At 37.0% G+C, this 25249-nt stretch overlaps 1 protein-coding gene across 2 annotated transcripts in view; it reads left to right on the forward strand.

The window, feature by feature from the left end:
- LOC139708581 (uncharacterized) overlaps window positions 1-15574 on the forward strand; it is a 39515-nt gene extending 23941 nt beyond the window's left edge. For both annotated transcript variants that reach the window (XM_071620517.1, XM_071620518.1), the window contains 6 exons: window positions 3950-4132; window positions 6850-7020; window positions 9980-10162; window positions 11666-11839; window positions 12358-12433; window positions 13819-15574. In XM_071620517.1, coding sequence (XP_071476618.1) covers window positions 3950-4132; window positions 6850-7020; window positions 9980-10162; window positions 11666-11839; window positions 12358-12433; window positions 13819-13829 — 798 coding nt within the window. In that variant the 3' untranslated portion in view covers window positions 13830-15574. The remainder of the gene's footprint in view (window positions 1-3949; window positions 4133-6849; window positions 7021-9979; window positions 10163-11665; window positions 11840-12357; window positions 12434-13818) is intronic.
- The last annotated feature ends 9675 nt before the right edge of the window (window positions 15575-25249 follow it).

The raw sequence follows: 25249 nt of genomic DNA on the forward strand, positions 1-25249 counted from the left end.
GTTCAGTAAATTCTTTGTTAGTAAAATCCTGGACATTCGTTAATTTGTCCATATGACTGACTTCACTCTGAAGACCTCTGCATGCCAGGAATATCTTTCTCCCATATCTATTAATGAGATATCTGAGATCATACAAATCACCATGTACGTACGTCTTGTGAGCTGGACCCGATGCCCTCCACTCTCCTGAAGAAATGTTTGCCTGCATTTGCTCTCTGTATTGCAAAAATAGTTAATCAGAGTTAACTTACTGGCATTGATCATCCCACCTGCCCTGAAGAAAGCCGTGATTCGTCCACCCCTCAAGAAGCCCAGTTGAGACCCTGAAATCCTGCTAAACTATCGTCCGATATCCAACTTGCCTTACCTCGGCAAGATAGTGGAACGTGTTGCTTTCTCACGGCTTCTTGGTCATCTACAAGACAACAATCTCTTGGATTGCTTCCAGCAGCGTAAAGGCCTCACCATAGCGTTGAAACGGTTCTTGCGAACCTTAGGGATCATATTTTGAAACAGATGGATAGCGGAAACATCACGGCGCCTGTCCTCCTTGACATGTCTGCCGCCTTTGACACTGGCGATCACGAAATCCCATTCAACGACTGATCTGTCGGGGTCTCTTGTACTGCATTGCGCTGGTTCACCTCCTATCTATCTAGCCGTTTCCAGTACATCAAGATTGATGATGCAGCGTCAAAACATGTAGCAACTGAGTTTGGAGTTCAAAGAGGATCGGTTAGTGGCCAACTCCTCCTCTCACGCTATCTTCAGTCCATTTGTTAGATCATTCGGAAGCACAGTGTTCATTGTCACTGCTATGCTGATGACACTCAATTGTTTGTTTCCTTCCCGCCAACCGAAACCATAGCAGCAACAGTATCAAAACAACTTGAAACATGTGTTGATGAAATCAAAGATGAGATGAGCAAAAATCAACTAAAGTTGAACGACAATAAAAAGAGTTATTGGTGTTGGGGTCAAGACAAATGCTGACAAAGGCTTACATGAAGAAGTGTCAATTGAGAATTGGTAACAGTGTTATCAACTCTTCTGAAAAGGTAAGCAATCTTGGTGTTGTTTTTAATAGTACCATGTCCTTCAAAAGATTCCAGTTGCGTAATTTTGGTTTCATTCGGAGATATCTCACTAAACATGCTAAAAGAGCAGCCGAACAGCTTATACATGCCCTTCTTTCCTCTCGTATAGATTATTGTAACTCTTTGTTTTTTGGTATGTCACAACAACAAATAAACGCTCTACAACGTCTTCAAAACTCTCCTGTAAGATTACTGACCTATATTAGGAAAGCTGTTCACATTACACCAGTGTTATGTTCTCTCCATTGGCTTCCTGTTGAAAAGCGAATCATTCTCAAAATTGCTCGTTTTGTTTATCATGTGGTTCACTCAACTGCATCCGACTATCTCCGGAATTCTTTATATTGTTATAAACCCTTCTCGCGGACTTCGATCATCTACTTCCTTTTCATTTCAGATACCTAAAGTTAAGCACTCATGGGGAACTCATTCTTTCTCCCACGTTGGACCAAAAGTTTTGAAAGACATACCTGTCACTGTTCGCCAGTCATCCTCTGTGGAATCATTTAAAACGTCTCTTTATTATGTTGTAGGAAACAACAAAAAAGTAAAGATGTTATATAATTCCTCTTCCTTCTTCTTCTTTCTTTCTTTTGTTCATTTCCGAACCTTAAGACCAAAATCGCCATGAGCATCTTTTTGAAGGACTGTCGCGCCATAGAAGTATACACTATTACATGATTATAGATTATGCGCATTCATGCAAACATGTACCAATGAAATTTTGATTTATCTACTGTCAAACTTCCATAGAAAAGCAGCTTTACATGAGGCCGGTCATTTATTGTGCGAGTGTTAGTGCTTGTAGCTCACGTAAACATCCTTTTGGAAAGTCTTGTACACCCTCAGTAGTGTTGATATCATGTTTATGTTACAGTTTATCAGCTGTATATTGTCTCACGTACGTGGTGAAACCTAGTGATTTCAGTGATACAATAATAATTTTATAAAGATGAACACTATCAGAAATTTTTATTTTATATTTCTCTTCTTTCTGAGGTGCTAATTATGCTAATTGGCAAGGATCCATAATGGCTCTGTTCACTGTCAGAACAAGTGGACGTTAGCCAAGATGTATTATCCATTGGTAAATCTCATTATAGGTTTATTGGTAAATGTGTAGAATTAATTGGCATTGGGAGTGACCTCAGCATAAATGTAGGTAACTTCATTTCAGCGTGTAGCGTCGGGGTCATCCCACTAGACCGACACCCTCGAGTCATACAGCCCACGAGTTCGACGCTAAGCAAATACAGCCCACGAGTTCGATACAAACAACATGGGACTTAATGTGTAGTTCTCGTGAGCATTGTTAGCTATAGTGTCGAACAAATTGGCTGTATGACTCGTGAGGTGTATAACTCCTAGGCTCTATGACTTGTGAGCTAAGATGACTCGTGGGCCGTATGACTAGTGGGTGTCTTTCTCACGACATGCACCCGTAGTGACTCCATTCTCCATTCACTGAAAAATGCGTAACATAGTTCACAATTTGCCTAAAATTTAATAAGATTGTTAAAATAGATTGACATTATGAGCTAGTAGCTATGAAGCCACTGTTCAGTCGTGAGTGTATTTTTTCTTTATTGCAACTGATTATCACTCAGGTGTATGCTATAAAACAACTCGACGGAAAAATACATCGGGTTCTGTTTGTTTCTCTTTTCTTTTTTTTATGAATAAGCATCACCCGATGTAGATTAAGAGCCAGCACCGGTTGTCGGCCGGAAGCTAGGTTATCAAGTGCATAGGACACGTGACCAGTGATCAGCTTGGTGGTCGTTGGTTGAAATCCAGACCGAGTTTGTTTGCCTATGTCTTTCTATCATAATACTGCTAAAATAATGATGAAGTGGCGCTTATTACGTCGATGTAGGGCGCTTTGTCAATCAGTTGCAAAAAAAAAACAACACCACAAAGTAAGCAATCAAATGTTTATATTCTACATATCATACGCAATACTTCTCTTCAGAATCAGCAATATTCAAATGTTTGTGTACGCATGGATACCAATGTTACTACGAAGTTGATAGTATGACTCACTGAAACTATTTTTTTTATATATAGCAGGTTAGTTTAGGGATTTTATCTGCATCAAAACACTTTTGTAGCTTGCTTGGTCAACTGGTACTCTCCTACATAATACAACTGTCGAATAAACAATACTTCACGTGTCACATAAGACATGTTTCAAGTACCAGTAATCATGCTCATCGATCTTATTACATGAAGAACTAATATTTATCGCGCTAAATTAAACCCGATATTAAGCCCTTTCATGATGGTAGGTGAATGAGAAAAGCTCTATGGAAAATAAGGAGCTGATATTGGATAACTGTGAAAGTATGTATACCATTACATGAGAAGGAAAAGGGGAAAAATATCATACAAACTTTTAGAAAGTTAAACGTAATTCTGAGGATTGAACATGTTAAATCAATCATTAAAATTCATAGGTCTTTTCGACTATCTATCTCTTTCTCTTTGACAACTTGGTATGCCAAAATACTCGTGTGTACGCTTGTCCCCATAGAAAACGGCATTATTCCTAATCTACAATTCACGCAGGCGATATCGTAAAACGTTACCTTCAAATCCATCGCACGCGACAAATACATCTCCGTGCTCATTGTGCGCCTACTTTTAAAAGACAGTAATTTCGATTTTATCTAATATCAACTTAATATCAATTAAGATATCATCAAAGTTTCAAAAGGCTTGTTTCAGGGGTATACATGCAAGCGCTCGTATATCCATTAAAAAAAATCATTTATTCTTCTTATATTCATGTGATTTGATCCTTGTCTTTTTGTTTATTTATGTGATGCATATCATTTTTTTTTTCTTTACAGATTCAAAACCTGGATTTGTCTTTTCACAGCTGGAAAGACGAATCTCAAGATCTATTGCCGTTTGAAGAACATTTAGCCGAATGGGTGTGTACTATGCCAAATCTTTCGAGCTTCAGTCTGGAATGTCCCTACATTCACGGTAGTTTCCTCTCAACAGCCGCGGCATTGCCATCAAAGTGCCAGGTATGTTGCTCTTGACTAAAATAGCATGCCTGACATTTTTTTTTTTTTGTCGCGAATGTGAATGTGTCATTTTCTTCATTGAATTTCGGATGTTTTTTGTTAGTGAAATAGTCTGCCATACCATCTCTACTAACTTTGACAAACTTTGTCAATTCAAGGATTGGTGAGTATTAAATTACCATTGCGTTTCAGACAATTATGTTAATCACTTTCTAAACCTGTACAAATTCACTCAAATTAGTCTTTTGCAATTTAATATTGTTAACCCGGTATTTCCCTCTTGTTGTTGTTCTAATGAAGGAAATGAGCAAAGCATCGGTAATAGGAAATGGTTGTAATGAAGAACACGGTCATGATGGTAAAGTGATAGATATACGAAACTATAAAAAATGGACTTTGCATGAATTTACAATTGTACTGACGATACAACCGCTTACGCCGATTAATGCAACTCGTTGTATACTGAATTTTTAAATCTATATAGAATAACACGGGCCACATTAGATTCTAATATGGAACGGGTTAAGTATTTGTGATATGAAACACAGGATACGCAAACATGCAAACAAAAAACCTTGTTAATTCATACTTACATATTATTTATATGGAAGAATTGCATCACAGAAGATCGGCTAGTCAATTTAATGACAGTTGCAACTTCTTGTTTTAATTCAAGACAATTCTTTACATGTCTAATCATCCCTCTATTGTCTCAAATAGTGCTGTTACGTGAACATAAAACACGAAAGGACAGATTTACATACATGTATATCAAAAGTACTGATCAATTTTTCCCCTTCTCCTTTCTGTGATATAAACGCTACTCTATATGTTTCTGTTAGCTCTTAGAACCAGCAAAAAAGAATATCCATTAGATGCACGATCAGTCATTAATGGCTTCATTTATTACGTACCGGTATAACTTACGTATTGAATGAATTATCGTAAAGTGATCGGGCGTGACCTTAACGTAGCTTTTAATACATATCCTCCCTTAAGGAAGAAGATCTAGCAGTAATCCTCGGCTCATCGACGGTGATTGTGTGTGACCCATGTGCTTATCAAACGTAGAAGATAATGTGCATGCAAATTATATTTGATGTATGTCATTAGAATTAAGTTAGATTCAAGAGAAAAGTTTTGTAAGTATTAAGACGAGATGTTTTGTTTTTTGTTTTTGTTTCTTTTTTTTAGAAAAGACAATAGGATATTCATATTCTCGCATCTAACTATGTCAATCTGAACGATTCTGTGTGTAATCATGACATATAATGTGTCTGATCCATGCCTAATAAAAATTGACGATGAAGAAGATGTGTAGAATACTGTAAACTCTGCTTCATAATAGACTTTGATGACACATCAAGTATGAAGAACATGCTCATCAGTGTTTAAATTGCCAAAGAAATCGACATATTTTTTCCACTTTTTATCATGAAACATAATTATGACTTTGTTTATTTTCTTTGCCGTGGCAACAGTATACGAGGTTGTTCATTTTTATTTGATTTGCCATATATTGACCAACACCTCAAAAGGATTTGTCTAGAAAATGTAGTCCATTCAAATCAAACTGTCAAGGACTTTGGTGTTATAGGAGTAATATACACGTTGACGAATATTTGACACCATGTCTCTTATTTTTGAAGAGCAAATGTATAATTATGATTTCAATTTTATCAATAGGGACAATTTTGTTTATAACATTACAATAACATTATGTGTATCATGTATAATTGAACTATACACGGATTTATCCATGGACATATTGATATGCAGATTCTAAACGTGAATTAATATGACCATGGATCACAAAACCAACGGTTCAACCCAGTCAATCTTGGGATTTCGTATTTTCTGAAAGAGCAATTCCTCTCCTACATTTTCCTAAAATTTGGGATCATAAAAACATAATGGGGCAATGTGTTTGTAACACTTCTTTTTTTCGAGGAACAATTTTTTTATAGTATGGTTAGTGTGGTTTTAGGGATGTCTTTGAGGCCCTTTTCATGTCTTAAAAAAGAAATCCTTAACCACTCTTCACTTTCAGGCGTAATAACGTTTGAAAGGGTAAATGCTACTGCTTTAGAAGTTGATAACAGCCATGAATAGAATGTGATAAAGGACCGTGCTCAATTTCAGCTTAATCTGATACTCTCTTCATTGTTGCTGTTGCGGTATACTTCCTTTTTAATAATAAGGTTGGGAGAGTCCATTTGAATTGAGGAATACATTATTTTAAAGCTAAAAATCTGCTCTTAGGAAATATGTCCTAAACTAAACATCCATGTTTGACGACCTGTTGGATTTGTGATGCAGGGTCATATAATATGGAAATGTATTTCAGTGTGTGTGCGTGTGTGTGTTGTGTGTGTGTGTGTGGCATGACAAACATTTTTTTCTTTACTTTCGAAAGAATATTTCATAACTCCCTTATGATCGAAATTCGTTGAGAACTCTATTAAGGAAACATTTTCAAACATTTATCAACAGTTACCCCAATAAATCCATTTGCAGTGAATGAGACGTGCAGACAATCGCCAGCAGTTTCGTCCAAAACTGACTGCAAGCAAGTCAGGAACGTGAAAAATCAACATACTTGAATCTCATTCAAACACTGAATTGTTTATAGTGGTCTTTATAAAACCTTCATTTTGCCTTTACAATACATGGTTAAATTTATTCTATTTTAGTTATGTTTTGTTTTATTTCCTCAGATAGACAAATTGAAGTTGTCTCAGGACGTCCTCGTTAGAGGTTCAGGTAATCTATCATCCGTAGGAGGGGACTTGTCCAGATGGCTGTGCACTATGGCACGTCTTTCAGACCTAACTCTGGCACGCTTTCAACTGACCCATGAATTCTTCTCAACAGCTGCGTCCTGCAAAGTACGTTACCATTGTCTTTGCATAAGATGTTTATGGATACGCGGGCAAGCTTCTATCACTCTGTTTCAATAAGGTGCAGAGCTGATCATCTGTGCATTGATATTTTTACTTTTCTGGACAAGTGGTTGTTGTGCTTAATGACTTCACCAATGGACATTTTGATATTTACATTTACTTGTTCAGTTCAGTTCAGTTTTTATTTCTGCATTTCAAAATCAATACAAATCAACAAATCAACAAAATACTTACATAGTTATTTACACAGCTAATATTCGTAACGTTTGGATCTTACATACATTTTCTTTTTTTTCAAGAACGAATATCATATATGAAAGGAAGCAATAGGAAATGATAAAAATGAAATGCAGGGGACCATCATCATAAGCTAAGCTTGACGAGGAAGATGGCCCCAGGTAAAGAGATACATAAAGAAAATCTTGCCACTCACTGAGTGGGGGGTAATTGTGCGAAGGGCACAATAAAGAGATACATAAAGAAAATACATTTACTTGTCGTTTACCTATTCACCAATCTGTTTGTCTATCTATTTATTGAAGTATTTAAGTTAACTTTCCTTTTTCTGGGGGCATCTATACTTTCACAAAAAACATGATTCTTAAAATTTATGAAAGGGAAAAAAGATCCCCGAGGAAAAGATGAAGATTTTGTTCGCAAAAACCGATAAGTCCATATTTGCCAAATGGAGATATTTGCGATTAAATGTCAAGAGAAATAAGGAGAATAATAGAGAAGTTTTGCTTCTTTTGACCATAACTTCAAAAATGTATCTTGATATGTAGTGACCAATATAGTATTTAAAAGGTATTATGTTGTACTTTTGTACAGGAACCATACTTCAAAATCTTCAAAAAATGGACTTATCGGTTTTTGCAAACAAACTCTACAGATATTCCTGTAACGAGAAATATAAATGCATAATAATTTCTCCAGAATCATTTTTAGGCTCAGTACAATACAGTAAAATCAGTGGGAGGGGAATTTATGGTTGACCGCTGCCAACATCCGGTTCATTCGGAAACCACGAATACTACTGGTCAGCGAATATGTGCATCGCATCGAATATTCAGCACCTCTCAGATACAGCCTTTTCAAACAAATGGATTGAATTTGCCAGTCAACAAAAGAGATGAAACACAAATCTACGTTCTGGAGACTGAAGCTTATTCGGCGGCTGACAAGAGAATTTTAAGCAAAACTTCGACGACCGAAGTGAAGTTGCCGAATATATTATTACGTCTGTCCTTTGCAAAGATTTTATTTCTAACATGATTTTTTCCCGTTTTTACTACATAAAATCGTAATTACTCGTTTCTCTTTTTTTTTTCTTTAAAGGTAAACTCGGTTTTCGATGTATATACCTTTTTAATTCTTGGTCAGAAATTATTTACATCCACGATAGTGTTGCTAGACCCTGCTTCATTGTGCAATATCAATAATTTTGCTGATAGTACTGGGTCTGTTGCTACTTTCAAAACCACTATGCTAAATTGAGCTCCAACACCGAAAGCCAGGTTAAGCTAGTTAAGATATATATGTATATATATATATATATATATATATATATATATATTACTTCCGTTTTTCAAAACTCATTGCATCATAATATTGCAGTTTTGATTTAAAAAAAAATACCGTAGCATTGTAAGGAGAACTGCATACAGAACACATTTTCATACCTATAATCAAACTCAAAGAATGCTTCTTAAAGAGCAAAATAAGACTTACTACCAAACTAAGATAACAAGAATCACAGAGAACATAGGTTTCCAAAACAAACTCCCTCATGATCACAGAGAGCAGCACACATAGAAACAGACATGCCCGCACACACATCTACTGACAGAGAAAAATATATATACTTACAAACTACCGCAAGCCCAGAACATCTAGCCCGTTTGTGTTTTGTTTTCCGCATGAAAATAGATACATTGATATTACATTATTCATGCCTGAAAAATTTTCCAGGTCTCTTTGGTGTAACAATTCTGATAGGCTACCCCGTTCTTCCTCTCGTTAAAAGTCAAGTGTTCTGTGTTAAAAATCTTGAGGATTTGGGATATTTGTTAGATTTGCTAGATACGAACTGGAACAGATGATTGAAAATGAGAAAGTAAAATTATATGTTTTTTTTTCACTACTTCTCCATGGTAATTTAAAACTTTATACCAATGTTAATTCCCTTCCAGTCTATATCTTTGTATCCATTGATTTGACAAACCATTAGAATCTCTCAAAAGTACTCTTCATTTACTATTCACAAATAGAAAACAATATAGGAACCTTCAATAATATGACATCGAACATATATTGTGGAAAATCTAATGAAATTTCATATCGTAAGCATGCTCATCGGATGCACAAAGTTTACTTTATGTATAATACCTAGTTTGAGTATTGTTTCTGAGAGTAATACGCTCTGAAAGAAGAAAAAAAAAAGGCTCAAAGTTTAAATGCTAGCACATCATACAGTTTGGGATAGCCGAGGCCTGTAGCAGAACAAACACTTTTAAGCGCTGATACTCGTTTGCGACATTGTGTGTGTGTTTTTTTTTTTGTAAGTGTGTGTTCTTGTTTTTGGCAGTGTCGATCTCCCTAGGCATATTTTTTAGGATTGACGTTTGAACACATTGTTTGTTTCAAACTCTGTCCACACGCATGATATGTAACATAGTCTCTTATGGAAATCCTACCATGAACTGTAGAAGGATTAAAAAGAGAAAATAGCCCAGTTATATTATTGGGAGTTGAGAATAATCATATGCGGTTTCTTCCTTTTTCTTTTATTTTTCTTTTTATAAATGCGTGCATATATTTCCGGCATATTTCAGGATTAAACATTTACAGTGGGCCTAATAAGAGTGTGTTTCGTCATTATCTTTCTCATATTTATCAGGTTATTTCCTAATGGTAACAATTTTCTTTCTTTGTTTTTTGACAGATTAAACATTTGAAGTTGATAATTTCAAATTGGGAAACCCATTTCCAACATCCATTCTCGCTGGGAAAAGATTTGGTTCAATGGGTCTGTACTTTGCCAAGTCTGTCGAGCTTCAGTGTGGAATGCTGTTACTTGTCCGATGATTTCCTCTCGACAGCCGTCGAGCTGGCACAATCCTGTCAGGTACATGTATGTGTTACTTGAACAAAATAATGAACACTTGATGCAACATCCATGCAACAATGAAAACATAACGATTTTCATTCTGTTTCCAGGCAAGTTGCCATCACCTTTTTTTTTCATATATTTTGAAAGGACAATAATCTCCTACATAATTTAAAAGTTTTGGATCATAGAACAAACGGGAAATTGTGTTTTAAGTGGGGTTTTTTGGAACACTTTTACGAATAATATTGAGATTATATGTGTGACTATGAAACTTCTTAAAAACCCTTCACACACTCTCCACTTTCAACTTTAGCAACAATTGAAAGGAAGATGCTACTGCTTTGAATGTTGGTATTAGTCATGGGTAGAATGTGTTGATAGAGCATGGCCTATTTCAACCAAATATTATAATTTCTTCCTTGTTATTGGTATGGAGTACGACTTAAAAGCGTCAAGCGTTTGAATACACCCTATACTTCGGAGCCTCTTTCCTATATACTTTTCAAAAGGGTGTGCTTTCTTTCAATTGTTTAGACTGGTTACGACGAACCATTGAGTCGAATTATATATCATTTTAAAGCTTAGAGTTTGCTGTTTTAGATTCTGTCCTTAACTGGCATTCCATATCTGGCATTTTGTCTTTGTTGGTTTTGTTTTGCAGAATCACATATTACGAAGCTTAGCATTTAGCGAGTTCCATTCAGAATAATGTTTGTGTTTACGGATCGTCAAGAATGATGCAATATAAAGATAATTATCCTCGTAACTGTTTATTTGTTTTGGCTGTAATTTCGGCATCATCCAACTTTTAATACAACACCCTTAAACAGGAAACTCAAAAGCATTTTTTATAATAAGTTCCAACCTATTAAGGCAAAAAGTCTATGCGATAGTCGATCCCATCATTTTTCCCCCTAATGACTTCAAGTATGGTTTGACATAGCATGATTTCCGTCGAATATTTGTCATAATTGGTAGCTATTATCGTCATAGATGTGATATGAACCATGAACATGAATGTAATGGTAGTTTTGTTTTGAAATCTTAAATTGCATAAAACCCATCGTTGGAAATTCGGTAAAATGAAATAACCATCCCCTCACAGTGTTTCGGAAAGATTTATATCATATGACATAACCCCTTTACTTCTCAGTCCGCCTGTGCCATCAATTTATGATGATTTCAGTTATTTACTTCTTCCCAATTTGTATCATTTTTGGCTGTAGATTATTTGTTTTATTCTTAAAATTTATTGAAAATTCTTAATCCCAATTCTCACTTGTTTCTCAAAGATTTTATTTTCATTTTTTCAATCTTACAGGTAGGCGCGATAAAACAATTGCAGTTTGACGCCCAGTTAGGGTCCAATCTTGTATCATTCACAGGCTTTAAAATATACAGCTGGCATTGATCAGTCGGAGAGGAAATGTTCCTGAATAAGTACAAAAGAAGCTAGAAATTAAGGAGCTCCTCAATATGTTACAGATAATCGTGCATTTGAATTGTTTTCTTTTATAGATTCAAGAGCTTGCCGTGGAGTTTTTCATGGGTTGGATTTCGGAGCCAGCAGCAGCAGCAAAACTAGCTGAGTTTCTGTGTCGCATGCCAAATCTTACACGTGCCGATCTCAAATGTCATAACCTTCCAGAAACTTTCTTCATGACAGTTGCATCACAGGCCAAACGTTGTAAAGTAAATCTAGACATTGCAGTTTGTTTACTACTTCTGTAACAGAGGAAAAAATAACACAAAAAGCTGCATTTTGATATACCTTCAGGTTGTATTGTCTGATATCTGTCCTCCATGACAAAAGCGAGTCTGTGCATAGGTCCTATACATAACTACTAATGCTTGACAAAACGGTGTAGTGTTGACCAACACAACTCATAAACATTGATATTGCTAATGTTTGGGATTATCTCACTGTTATTCGGTGAATCAACCTTAATCCATTGAAAGGAATTATGTCGAAAAAGAAAAACCCACCAGCAACAGGCTGCATCATTCCTCATTAGCAGGAACGAGTAATGTCATGCATTCGCTGTATGGTTCAGCAGTTTTGTTTTGTTTTGTTTTTTACGAAAATAAGATTCGATGTATCACGGGATGCGTTATATTCTCTGAACTTGTATGCCTGTGTGCTTGTGATTTATTAATGTATACATTTTCATGTACATATGTTTTTTTTTGTTTCATTGTACATGCCATAGCTGGATTGCATTACAGTCGATGGAAAGCCTGTACAGAAGTTGATCGATCAGTGGAAGTCAATGAGGCTCGATGCAGGTATACATTGCATTTTTCGTGTTTTTAGTTTATTCTACCAACAAAACCACACTGCCTTTCGGATTTACGATTAAGATAATATACAAATGATGCACAGGATAGAGTGTGTTAGTGTAGGCGTGGTGCACTCGAGGGTATTTACAATTGTGAAACATGCACTACATTGTAAATACCCGAGAGTGAGCTACGCCTCCACTAACGCCACGAAATAATCCTGTGCATCATTTGTTTTATAAAATGGGTCGAAAATTCGAAAACTAACATCATTTTCAGCGTTTTTCACGTACCTTTGTGGGTCAAGACGTCCGAAGATGTTCGTCCCAAACATTTACGCACGTCGCACTCGCGGAAGTCCCGCACATACAGTATAAGTATAATGGGGGGTTGGGTTTCCGGACACTTAAGTTCCCGCATGAAAACTTACTTATTTTACATAGAATATGCACCCTTTACCTTAAAGACTTGATATAGACTCCTCATATAGGCCTACTAGACAACATACTCTGAAAACGGCGTGAGAATTAACCTGCTAAATCGCTGGATTTGCTCTTCAAAATGACTCCATGTACGCGTCCGGTCCCATAACGCTTGGTCTACTGTACTGTACAAAGTGTACGTATAGTAGAGTATACGTACGTACGCCACACATGTTATGCACAAGGGAAGACAGGCCGGCCGGCCGGCAGCCCGAACTAGAAGTTGTTTACAGGATTGACAGCGCGTATGCATGCAATTCATCAAAGGAGCCGCCGCGCGCACAGACGATCGGCAATCTACCATAGGATTACAGGCAGTGCAATTGTACTGAAGTAAAGGAAGGAGGTGTGTCTCATTTCAGCGCTTCCTATTGGCTACATTCTTGAACCCATTTTATAATGCATTTTAATTCGCACATCTGGTGATACTGAAGTCCAAGAGATGTGCACAAAAAATAGATAAATTAATCAAAAATAAGACATCCTAGTGACAGTAAATGCGTGCGATTGTGATTGTTTGTTGTCTGTGCTGGCCTGTCTGCTTATCTATCAGGGATACACACTTAAGCAATTAAATTTGAGGTGTAAGAAATCCCAGAAGGCCCTACATGCAGTTTGTCAGAAGGAACAAGCGGTACGTCAGCGCAGATGTCGACATTTTCACATCTTGTCATATAAGTTGCTAGCAAACACAGAGGCAGTTGATCAAAAGGGTGTCCATTTCTGTGGTCCCTTTATTGATTTTGAAGATGAATCTTCACCTCTATTACTGATTGCGAACTTTAAGATGTAAAGGCCAGTTTCTATATTGTTGGTGTTGTTGTTTCGTTTATGATGTTGCGGCTGTTGTTAATGTTGTTGTTTTCACCCTTTTACTGTCTTGCACTATCAAAACACAATTCATTACAGGGGAGCAGTGATTAACAGAGATTAAGGTATCGAGAACGTAAAGAAGGAACAAGACACAGTTACGTTTGGGACAAAGTTTACCACATCCGAAAAGAATTGGAACGAGCTGACATGGGAAAACGCTCGAGGAGATGATTTCTCGACGGAACGGGACAAACACACCAGGAAAAGGACAAGCAATAAGTAACAAGAAGTGTACACATCAGTGGAGCAGGCCTACTGAGTAGTATCCAACATCACAAAGAATCGTCGCAAAGTTCTTAGGATATCGACTAAATAGGACCGGGGAGGGGAGAAACAGAAGAGGTGGAAGGCAGGGGAGGATGGAGGATAGAAAAGGTAGCTGTTGGGAATATTGGCAATGGTCAAAAATTGTTTATGTTTTCAGCCGACTGTTTTGACACACTTCTACCCTTTTTAACCCTATCATGATACATCCTTGAGATGCCAATTGTGGAATTTCAAACGACATGAAAATTAAGGTTTGAAGTAAAAGCAAAATGAATATTGCATCATCTCCTCAGTCAAATTGAGCACTTTGATTGATGTGTATATTTCGTGATTACAGCTGATGTATGCAAGTAATTAACGTCACGTCGGTTAATTCCATTATTGGTAATACATGTAGTTTAATTTTGATCAAGATTGAAGTGACTGCGATAGTCTCAAGAATCCTTCCTGAAATATTGTATCATTGCAAACTGAATTAATTATCAATGTTTCAAGTTAAGATTCTTATTGTGAACTTAACAAAGGTTCAATAATAACTCATGTTTGTCGGTTTTTAGCTCACCTTCCGGCATTCGTCATCCGTTGTACGTCTGTGTCGTGCGTCGTGCGTATTTTACATTTTTCATATTCTCTTGAAAACCCAATGGCAGATTTTCACCAAAGATGGCTGGTAGATTCCCAAGGGTAATACACGTGTAGGATTTCAATTTGTTCAAACAGGCACCATGCTTCCCATTGGGGGCCCAGGGAGCCCAACACTCCAAAATTAAGGAATATCTAAGTATCTTCTTTTCTATAGGAGGAAGTGGTAAAACTGAGTTAATACTACGAGTTTGCACATTTACCCTGACATAATAGGGAGGGGTTCAAATGAGGGCCCAAATTGTATATTTTTATCTTCTTCTTCATAAACTTTATGATCGCTTTTCACCGAACCTGATAGGTAGCATCCACAGACGGAGGGACAGGATATCAATTTATTTAAATGGGCACGGTACCTCGCTGGGGCCCTATCCCTCCTCCATAAAGGGACATCTAAACGTGTTCTTCTACAGAACCACAGGTGATAGAGTTAAGTTGATATTTTGAGTTAGTACGTTCATGACTGTACTTGTAAGTTTATTCATGGTGCCTCCAGGGGTGCTTCTCTTGGGGGCCAAGGGAAGGGAGGGGGAGGGACCAAAATAATTGGATTTACAATGTACGTTGTCATCTTCATCTTGATAACACGTGGCCAGATTGTCACCAAATGTATCGCTTTGGTGATATAATGTTATATTTGCACAGATGGACACCAGGAGGCGACAAAACTCCCAAATTAATAAATCTTTACAAATCTTCTAATGTCAAATCTTAAGTGATAAGCTACTTTAGAGCTTTGTATAATTTAGACTAATGACTGGAGTTTCAAGTTTGTGTGGGGCAGATCGGGGAATGAGCTGCTTCAGTGGGAAGTGGGCCAAATTACGCAGAGGTCAGCGCCAGTTTTACTGAAAATGTATCTATTTAAATGGGTGTTATACCTCCTGGGCACGAAGCCTCCCCCCCCCCCCGCAAAAAAAAAATATATATATATATAAAATATATATATATATATATATATATATATATATATATACATATGTATATATATATATATATATATGACCAACGGTCCTATTTTTACGTTCTTCATGGCATATCCACGAATGGGGGGGGGGGGGGGGTAAACACCACATTATCTTCGTCACGAAAGCACATGGTCACATTTGCCACCAAACCCGCAAGCGTGACAGCAATCCTATATATATGACACAGCGACCCAAGAACCCCATATATCACCGACAAAAACAAAACCCCCACCAATTTTGTAATGTTTTTATAGTAAGAGTTTCCAAAATGCGTTGAAGATGGTTTTGCAATACTCTGATTTGTACTTTGATTAAGTACAGTACACTCAAAGTTGACTGCTTGTATTTTTTATGGGGGGGGGGGGGGGGGAGGAGGAGCTAGCATTGATTTTCATCTTTAAACTGCTCCCCGACTTTTTACCAGAAAGCCTATGTGAACGTTTTGAGAAGATTATAAGTCACAATGATTTACTTAACCTTAGAATATATCCCTGATATACCTAAACCAAAATCATGTATTCTTAAATATCATTTTTTTAAGCATTAAGATAATTCAATACGTTATCAACAAAAACAAAACCCATAATGTTGTATTGTTGTTATCATGTCAACGTCTTCCTGAAAAGCAGCTTATAGGTGATATAGGTGAAAGAGATTTACCGACGATGAGTAAGAATAAATAAACTCAATTCAACTCACTCTCAGCAATATCTTTTATCGGAAATATTCTCAAAGCTGTTTTATTTTTTTTTTTCTGTGCGAGAGCGTTTACCTCTTCTACATCCTTCAGATATTCAGATATTAAATATATGAACTTTGTTTTGGACGAATATTACCTTTTGAATGTTAATGCACAGGAACCCTGTCTTCTCCTGGGCTTGTGCTGGTATGTGTCCCGAAATGACATTCATAGTTTTGAATATGGACATAAACTTTCATCATTCAGTTCAGGATGTTTTCTTTCTTCTAACTCTTGCATATTGTAAAATTAACAAAGTTTACAATATGAACCTGGTATGCTCTAAGAAAGTACTCTTCAAGTAGAAAGGAAAATGAGACCAGCCGGCTGTATATCAGAATGTCTTGAGATATCAAAAAAGTACTCAATGAAAACGTTAATCAGACGACAATAGTTGTTAGATTAGAAAATGTTATTTCTTTGCAATTGAACGAATTTTGATAGGTAAAGCCGTTCACTGTATCTTAATGTAAAGTATTCTGGTGTGAATGCTGTTTAATTGCGACAACTCAAGTGTAAATTTGAATCAAATTAGATTTCGATTACTTTTACATTGTCTCTGTATGTTATAATAGGAATGTGGGAGAGATTGTGTGTACAATAAAGAATGGCACGTTTATGTTTTTTCTTATTTTTGTGACAAAGTGCTTTCAATATCTGTATTGTTTGTGACAACTTTGCCTGTTTTGTACATATTTGTTATCAGGGAAAAGGGTGGAGCGTGTACAAAATAAATCGCGGCTAGAATGGATTCGATTATAATAGGCTCTCATGATAACCACATGGTCACTATATCCGCGAGATATCAATGGCCTACCTCCTTCATGTCCTTGTGTTTTATAATGGCGGATTAAAGGGTAGCACAAGTATGTAAACTGACAACAGAAAGTGATTCAACTGTTATCCCTTTCGATGTAATCAAACTACTTTATTTCGTGTTTTTGTCTATCTGTTCCGACCCATCATCATAGCTGAAGAAGCACGTCTAACATAATCCCCTGATGGTTTCATAAATACTGATTCGAAGATGATTGAATTGGCCTTATCACTTACTTGGCCCAACAGTAGCACTACAACATCGTAATAAGCCTGCGGAAATATTCTAGTTAGCAGGATGTCGTATAAATAAGAATTTATCATAAGAGGCTTGTCTGTTGAAGGACTGAACATGGTATTATCACAACTTAGTACATGTACTGAGTACAATAGATCACTACAATGTTTAGTTTTGTAACATATAGGATACGTCGTCAGTCTTGCTGAGCTAGACTGACCTTTGACAGACTACGATGTTTTTATGCGTCGTTTTATAATGAAGATAAATGCAACGCTTTCATTTTCAAATGACATCTCGTTTCTTGCAGTGGGAGATAGTACTGTAATATATCGATGAAGTAGTCAACTGTGGGCTAAAGTTTATTAAAAAGCGATAAACTTGCGAGCTTTATCATGAATAAAAGAGGTTTATGAAAGAAACAAGGTAGAGCTATATGTCAATGGTTCCGACAATGTTAAGAAAGATTTGTTTTTTTTTTTATTATATCATTGTCTAATAGCTCGCGTCGTGTACGCGCATAAGCATGACATAAGAGTAGCACGTAAAGAATTAATTTGGTAAATTGCTATAGCTGATTACTATAAGAGTGATCAAATTTGGAATACTTACATGTATCTAATCGATACGGTGATAACAATTTTGTTTTGTTGTTTTCACTGTGTACAAAGTGTAGCCGGTCTGATGTCTTCTGTTTGAGATAACATTCCATTCTGCGATTCACAAAATAGCTGGCAAAGAATCGATGATTTACCTTCGTAATGCATGCATTTAGATAAAGTTGTATATGATGTTCACATTCAAATGGAATGAAAACGACAATGACCGGTGTATTTTCGGTTTCTTACATTAAAATATATATATTTTTTTGGTATGAGATATAACATACTCTTATCACTTTTTTTTTTTGTAAATAACTATTTTTAAAGCCTTTGTAACGTGTCTATTATTGAATAGTGAGGGGTAATAGATTAGGGCATCTTTTCCATGCTGAGGCAATTATTTATTCATCTTTTTTTCGTCATATAAAGTTGTTCATGCTTGGATAGAGCAGGCATGTTCTAAAAATATGTAAAAATGAAAACTTCGTCATCAGCTATTGTGAGAAGTATAAAAAGGAGATACAACTTTTAAAGAGCTCTTATCCATATTCATTCCGAATCATGATACCAATTAGCAGCCACTTATACTCTGTGTCTGGAAATAAACCAACTAAAGTTCCTTGACACTTGTTTGAAATGATTAATTTCTAAACGGCTTCTTGTGCTTCTGGTCGACCGCAAGATGTCATTGGTAATCTAACAGCACTTGCAAAATTTGAAATCGTAATTATTTTTTTCAATCTACGTATCACATGTATATAATTATTACAATCTGTTGAGAGTCATAACAAAGGCATATGCAGCAATAAAATACTTCTGAGGAAAAGCAAAGGAGTACATTCGTTTAGTTTTTAACTGAATTACATTAGGAAGAATGACATTTCTGAGGCAGTGATTACGGACTTTTTGATGATACGTTTGTATAATATGTAAACCTATTATTTTAATCTATATTTGTAATATGTGATTTGGTCTATTTAAAGAGGAATTTTAGGGAACCTCTAATATATCATCAATAATTATGAAATACAAAATACATGTAGGCCCTACAACATAATATGATAATACGTAATCAGTAATTGCTCGTCAGTCAATCTATTAGCGCAGAATATGCATGGTATAGGGTGCCCTCTATATTTATTTGAGCATTCTACCGGATCCCCAGAAACTGGTTAAAAGGAAAAAAAAGTAGTGTTTTGTTTTGTTTATTGTCTTCGTTGCACATGTTCGTTCACGAAAAGGTAGTCATTGGATGGAAACATCACAATCAGGAATACACGCCTGAAAGTGGGGTATAATTGCTTCCCCAGTTACACTAGCAGAAATCAAATTCCCCTTAATCTCTCTCAAGCGTTCTTGTGTGTGTGTGTGTGTGTGTGTGTTTAATTAAACCATTGCTAATTTTCCGTTCCATACATAACGCACATGTAAACTTCCGTGACAATGAGTACCCAGTACTAAATCAAATCCAAAAAAGAAAAAAAAGATAAGTCTTTAGCTGGTATAATGTTAAAAAACACCAAGTAATCAACAGATAGCATGGATTTCACAGCATCCCAAACAAAATATCTCTATGTTATTGGAGGGGGACACTCCCTCCCAGACCCACCCTGTTTCGCTCCCTCGCAAGTTACATTTAGTGTCAAAACGCATTCCCCTCTCCCTTGAAAAAAGCTGGTGACGGCCTTGCAGTGAAACAAATACACCTGAGCGATAGGGTTTCAGGCCTGCTTTGAACACATGCGCAAAACTTATAAACAAACACTCAGTGGGCCGTATGCCATCAAGGCACATAAAAACTAAAACTAAATGAAAAACGTCATTGTGACCATTCTATTTCACTCATAATTTGTGTACAATTCACAAACAGTCATGATGTAACCGCACAACAATTAATAGAAATATTGAATATGCTGTTTTTTACTGCCATTTCATGTTCACAAAATTTATGTAAAAAATATGAAAAAAAGGACAACTTGGATAATCAAACGCAGAATTGTGATCTTGTCTTCGGTATATATCTATATTTCACTACATTAGGAATATTGTTAGAGATTAAAGGGATTTTGTAAGATTTGTTAAATATGATATCATATCAAACTAACAAAAAATAGAAATGTGTCTGTGGTGACATTTATGCCTCAACCATATGGCACTATTATGTCATAGGTCTTGTTTACATTTTGACAGTGATGCGATGACAATAATTTTCACATGATAAGTTAACAAATCTGAATCGGAGTATTTGAAAGTGTGATTATACAATCCCACATCTGGGGCCCTTTTCATAACACTTGTCATCAGCGACAACTGCCACAATTCTATGACAGATTTTCTCTCAGCCAATCAGATTCAAGGATTTCAGTAGCTTGTCACACCTATGACAACTTGTCACTGATGACAAGTTTTATGAAACGGGCCCCTGGTACGTCTACAGTCTTTGCACATTTATTACTCCAGATTTCATTCTGGAAGGCTAAATCATTTCTGAGAGCAAGCATTCTTGATATTGAAAACTTTGGCCCACATCTTTCTTCAGAAAATAATTAGCTGTTAATGTTCAAATTTCAGGACAATGTTTTGAGCTATTTCCCATATATATATATATATATATATATATATATATAGAGAGAGAGAGAGAGAGAGAGAGAGAGAGAGAGACTTCTAACATCCACTTCTCACAGAATCACTATACAGTAAATCGTTATAGTTTAATCAATGAGGTTTTTATACATGGAGTTCCAGCTGGCTGTAGTTATTCAAACAGTTTTCAGATTTCTATTGATGTATAAAAGAATTCCACAGGTGCACTTGTTCCTTTGATGATCGATGTTCCAAGCCGCCGTCTTGCTGATCAATCTGAACATTCATTTTGATCGTTATCATAATGTTGGCCATATTTTGTTACTTTATTTATCAAATAAAATGAAATTTCATTCCATGATAAAACTTATAAAACAAAAGTCAATTCCACCAAAAATTTGCGCAAAAGTGTAAATCAGAGGTGTATCATGTGAAAATGTTTAAAACTGTACCATTCTGGACAGCTGGTTTTATCACTTTTCCGCTTAATTTCCGCAAATGAAACTAATATGGAATAATCTTCAAGTATAATTCTTTATTGATAGATATATCAGATAAGTGCCCGGGTATGCACAGTCGAATGATTTTCATCTTCATTCATACTTTGCTCAATTTTTATTCGCGCATCCTCGTGTCTGTACCACCTACCTTTTATAAGAAGGGATAGCGAAAGAGTAATTGCCATCACAGACACATCTTCCTTTGAAAGTGGTTGGTGATTATGCAATGAGACACGAGTCAATTGTCTTCGTCTCTGCGCGGCAGATCCTGTTTGGCACAATCTTCAAATAATTTTGAATGACAGCTTCGAATATGGGATCAAAGGGAATAACATTGTTGTTACTCCATACCTCCTTGGTTTATTGTGTAAGAATTTGTTCATTGTGTAATTATCAAAGTATGAAGAAAATTTGAGCATTTGATATGTTATATCAGCAATAACAGATTTTCTGGATTTAGACCTGCCCCTGGACACATTTTTTTTTTTTGCCTGATGTTACCATGATAATGTGATGAAAGATGGACCTAAATTATTAGATTATAATCCATTATTACAGACACTTTAAGACTGTGTGCATGTAGAAAATAACAAAAGTAGGTTCGCACAACAAACTAATTACACTTAAATCAACACAATGCTTGACTCTGTCCATGTTGTGGGTGTTAAAAGAAATATGTTGGTGGGAAGTGAGTTCCACAGCAGAGCCGTCCTTCGTTTGGTGAAGACTGACCGAAATACGTGTTCGACTTTGGTACTGTGACTCTATAGAGGTGAGCAGTTGCTGAAGAGCGTGTCAATTGAACATTGATGAACAAGTTGAGGGGGAGGGGAGACTTCCAAATAGTTCAAGGGATGGTTTCAGAAAGAAATGGCGGTTAAAGGTACAAAGAGATGCAACATTTCTCCGATGCTTCAGTGAATAAATGCTAACTTTGTTAGGGTCATCAATTCTTACGAGGCGGAGAGCTATTTTGAACAGTAGCCTGTCGTGAATCCCAAGTGCAGTGGTACCACCTCCAGCCCACATCGGACATGAATACTCTATTAACGGCCTAAGGTAAGCTTTGTAGTTGATGATTCTTGCCTTGAATGGAACGGGATTCCTTGAACGGCTTAAAATGAATAGCCTCTCTGATTTTTTTTTTCCGGGGGGGGGGGGGGGGGGGGTGGGGTGGGTGGGAGGGGTCAAGGAAGGTGACAAAAGGAGCCAAAGTCAAAGAGTTAGTGATGATAACACTAAGGAGAGAGTTATGTCTGGTTGGATATAGGACAGAATTCATGAAGTACCGGTAGATAGGAAGGTGGTTCTGGTTTCGCTTCCTGTTGATGATCATCTGTTCTGTCTAGCTTGCATAAAGGTGACGCAAAAATTTGTTGTCCATTTCTCGATAGTCAACAAGTCACGCTGGAGGCTGTCAGCAAAGGTGGTTCTGTCACAAGAATTTTAAATGACAATATGCAGGGTTGAGTCAGCAAAGAGGTGAAGATCATAATCTACTTGGGAAGTTAAGTCGCGAATGTAAATACGGAAGAGCAGGGGGCCTAGAAAACTTCCTTTTAAATGGCAAACAGCAGATAGGACAGCTGATGCCTATTGGCTAAGAATATGTAATCCCCACCATGAGTAGTTTGATATCAGCGCTTCTTAAGGGTTTGTCTTACCGAGAAAACCGAAATAGACATGGTCATAGCAGTGTGACAATTCCCCGCTAACAGACTAAGATTTCCATTTCAAAATGCGTTTGTGTGTGTGTGTGTGTGTGTGTTTGTTTGTTTTCATCCCATGTGAATGTGAATGGGTAGCAGGTTAATGCACTATCCGTATTCGAAATGATAAAGCAGCTTTCAACAGTGTTGCAGTCATATTTTAAAGGCCAGTCAAAATTAAGAAAGTAGGCGAATACAATTTACATGTAGGCCAACATGATGCAGGGCGTATCGAGACCAATAATGTAGCGAAAACAGGCTCGGAATAAGTGCACGGCTTACATGACACTGTTAATCGCCACATGGCAGCTTATGTTGACATGGACAACTTCTAACTTTTCATTAAACATCAGAGACACATTGTTGTCACCAAAATAATGTGCTATGTGGCCGCATAAAGCGTTGAAGCCAACAGCAGTAGAAAGAAACAGAAGGCATGACCGACTATCAATTACAGTATTGTGTATGCGCGCACGCGTGTGTGTGTGTGTGTGTGTGTGTGTGTGCGGGTGTGTGTGTATGCAGATGTCCAAGTGTACGTTTGTATAGTATGTCTGTGTACACTGACTGACTACGGCCTCTGTGCATGCGTGTATCTGTGTGGTGGGTGTTTGTTTGTCAAAAGAACAGTGTTAAAGTACAATGCTCAAATACAATTGATATTATACATGATTAATGTTCAATAGCAACTACAATAATCCACTACATGTACATAAGAAACATCTAATGTCTTCCTGTAGACAATTATAATGTCTAATGTCGGGAAAATGTATTCCAACTGATACTGTCTGCTTAACAACACTGTGAAATACATTGGAATGTATTTCTGTATGGGCATTGAAACGCATATCTTGTTGATACCAAGTAGCCAGCAATATCAAGCATCGCTGTCAATGTTACTAAAACTAGGCAGTGGTCTGTCAAATAACCACCACAGCAGTCACTTCATCAGGATACTATACTTATTCATCCTTGATAATCAAGATCATTACACAGCATGCGTCATATATGCCTTATGAATTTTTGATTAAATACGCTGCACGTCGTGGCTGTATGCTTGAGTTGACGATTTATACATTGAAATAACTCTTTTCTCAATTAACAATCTTTATAAAGACGCATTGTGTTATACCACATATTAGAGCTTAAAGCTGATATTTTAGAATATAGTGAACTAACAATACACAGCTGTCTACTCTTGATAATCTTGCGATGCAGGGTCACATAATTATCTAACTGAATGGTAAATTAATATCTTATAAATCGAATTGAACATTTACAGTGTCACTTTGACAAGTGCAATTTAGTGGTCAAGCAAACCGTAATCGTCTTGAAATGACAATGAAATAGCAAGCCGAGTTTATAGGCATGAATTACCATTATTTTGCATGTGAAACATAAATCCATGCAGCTTCAATATCTTGAACTTATAAAGGAGGAAGTGTGCCTCTGAATATTCTGGCATTGTAGTTTAACGGCATAGAGACTTTGCACGCAAGGACAGAAGGCATTCTGAATAACATGTTTCCCCAAAAATCAAAAAATAAAAGGTTTACAATGAGCAATGTACCTGGTGCAGTCTCGCGTGACACAACAATGTCAAAGGTGTAGCGACGGGACTCTTTCGAAAATGAGGAAGCTGAGGGTGCGGCCGCCATTTTTGAGAGGTAGAGCACTCTTTCACCGACACAACACACACACAGACACACACACACACACACACACACACATACACACATTTACACACACACACACACACACACACACAGACACACACACACACAACAAATCACACACATCACATATCATGCAGCTCACAATACACACACACACACACACACACACACACACACACGCACACACACCCACACACACACACACACACACACATACGCATAACTTACCAGTCATACCCATCCCACCAAAGCTTAACACCGGAGGAACCACCCCGAGCACGGGGCGACAATCCGTGTCGCAACAATTTTTTTGCCAACACGGATTGTCGCCTTCGAGGTCAAAAACTGGGAACTGCACAAGCGTCACGGATTGTCGCCAGGCGACAATCCGTGTAGGGGCGACAATCCGTGTCGCAACACCCGGCCCCCTTCTCCCTGAGAAAAACAATTGATCCAAAAGATCTATACTCATGGGCGACTGTTAGCAGGGACGTTTACTGCAAGCTAATTAAGGAAGTAATTTGATCTGCAAGATTTTGTCATAGTTTGTTGCGATTATATACTATTACCATAGCAACACACTAACCATTATATTAAAGAAAAAAAATGTCGGGGGGGGGGGGGGGAATAGCCGCTAGCTCGACTATCGCAGTCAATACACTTCACGCAATTTCCCTGTAAATTAAGGCCCCTTGTCCCTTTCACTAGGAGAACCCCCCTAAAAACA

Source organism: Diadema antillarum, unplaced genomic scaffold (genome assembly GCF_040938485.1).
Source record: "Diadema antillarum isolate AM-2024a unplaced genomic scaffold, OU_Dant_1.0 seq00001350_RagTag, whole genome shotgun sequence".
NCBI lineage: Eukaryota > Metazoa > Echinodermata > Echinoidea > Diadematoida > Diadematidae > Diadema > Diadema antillarum.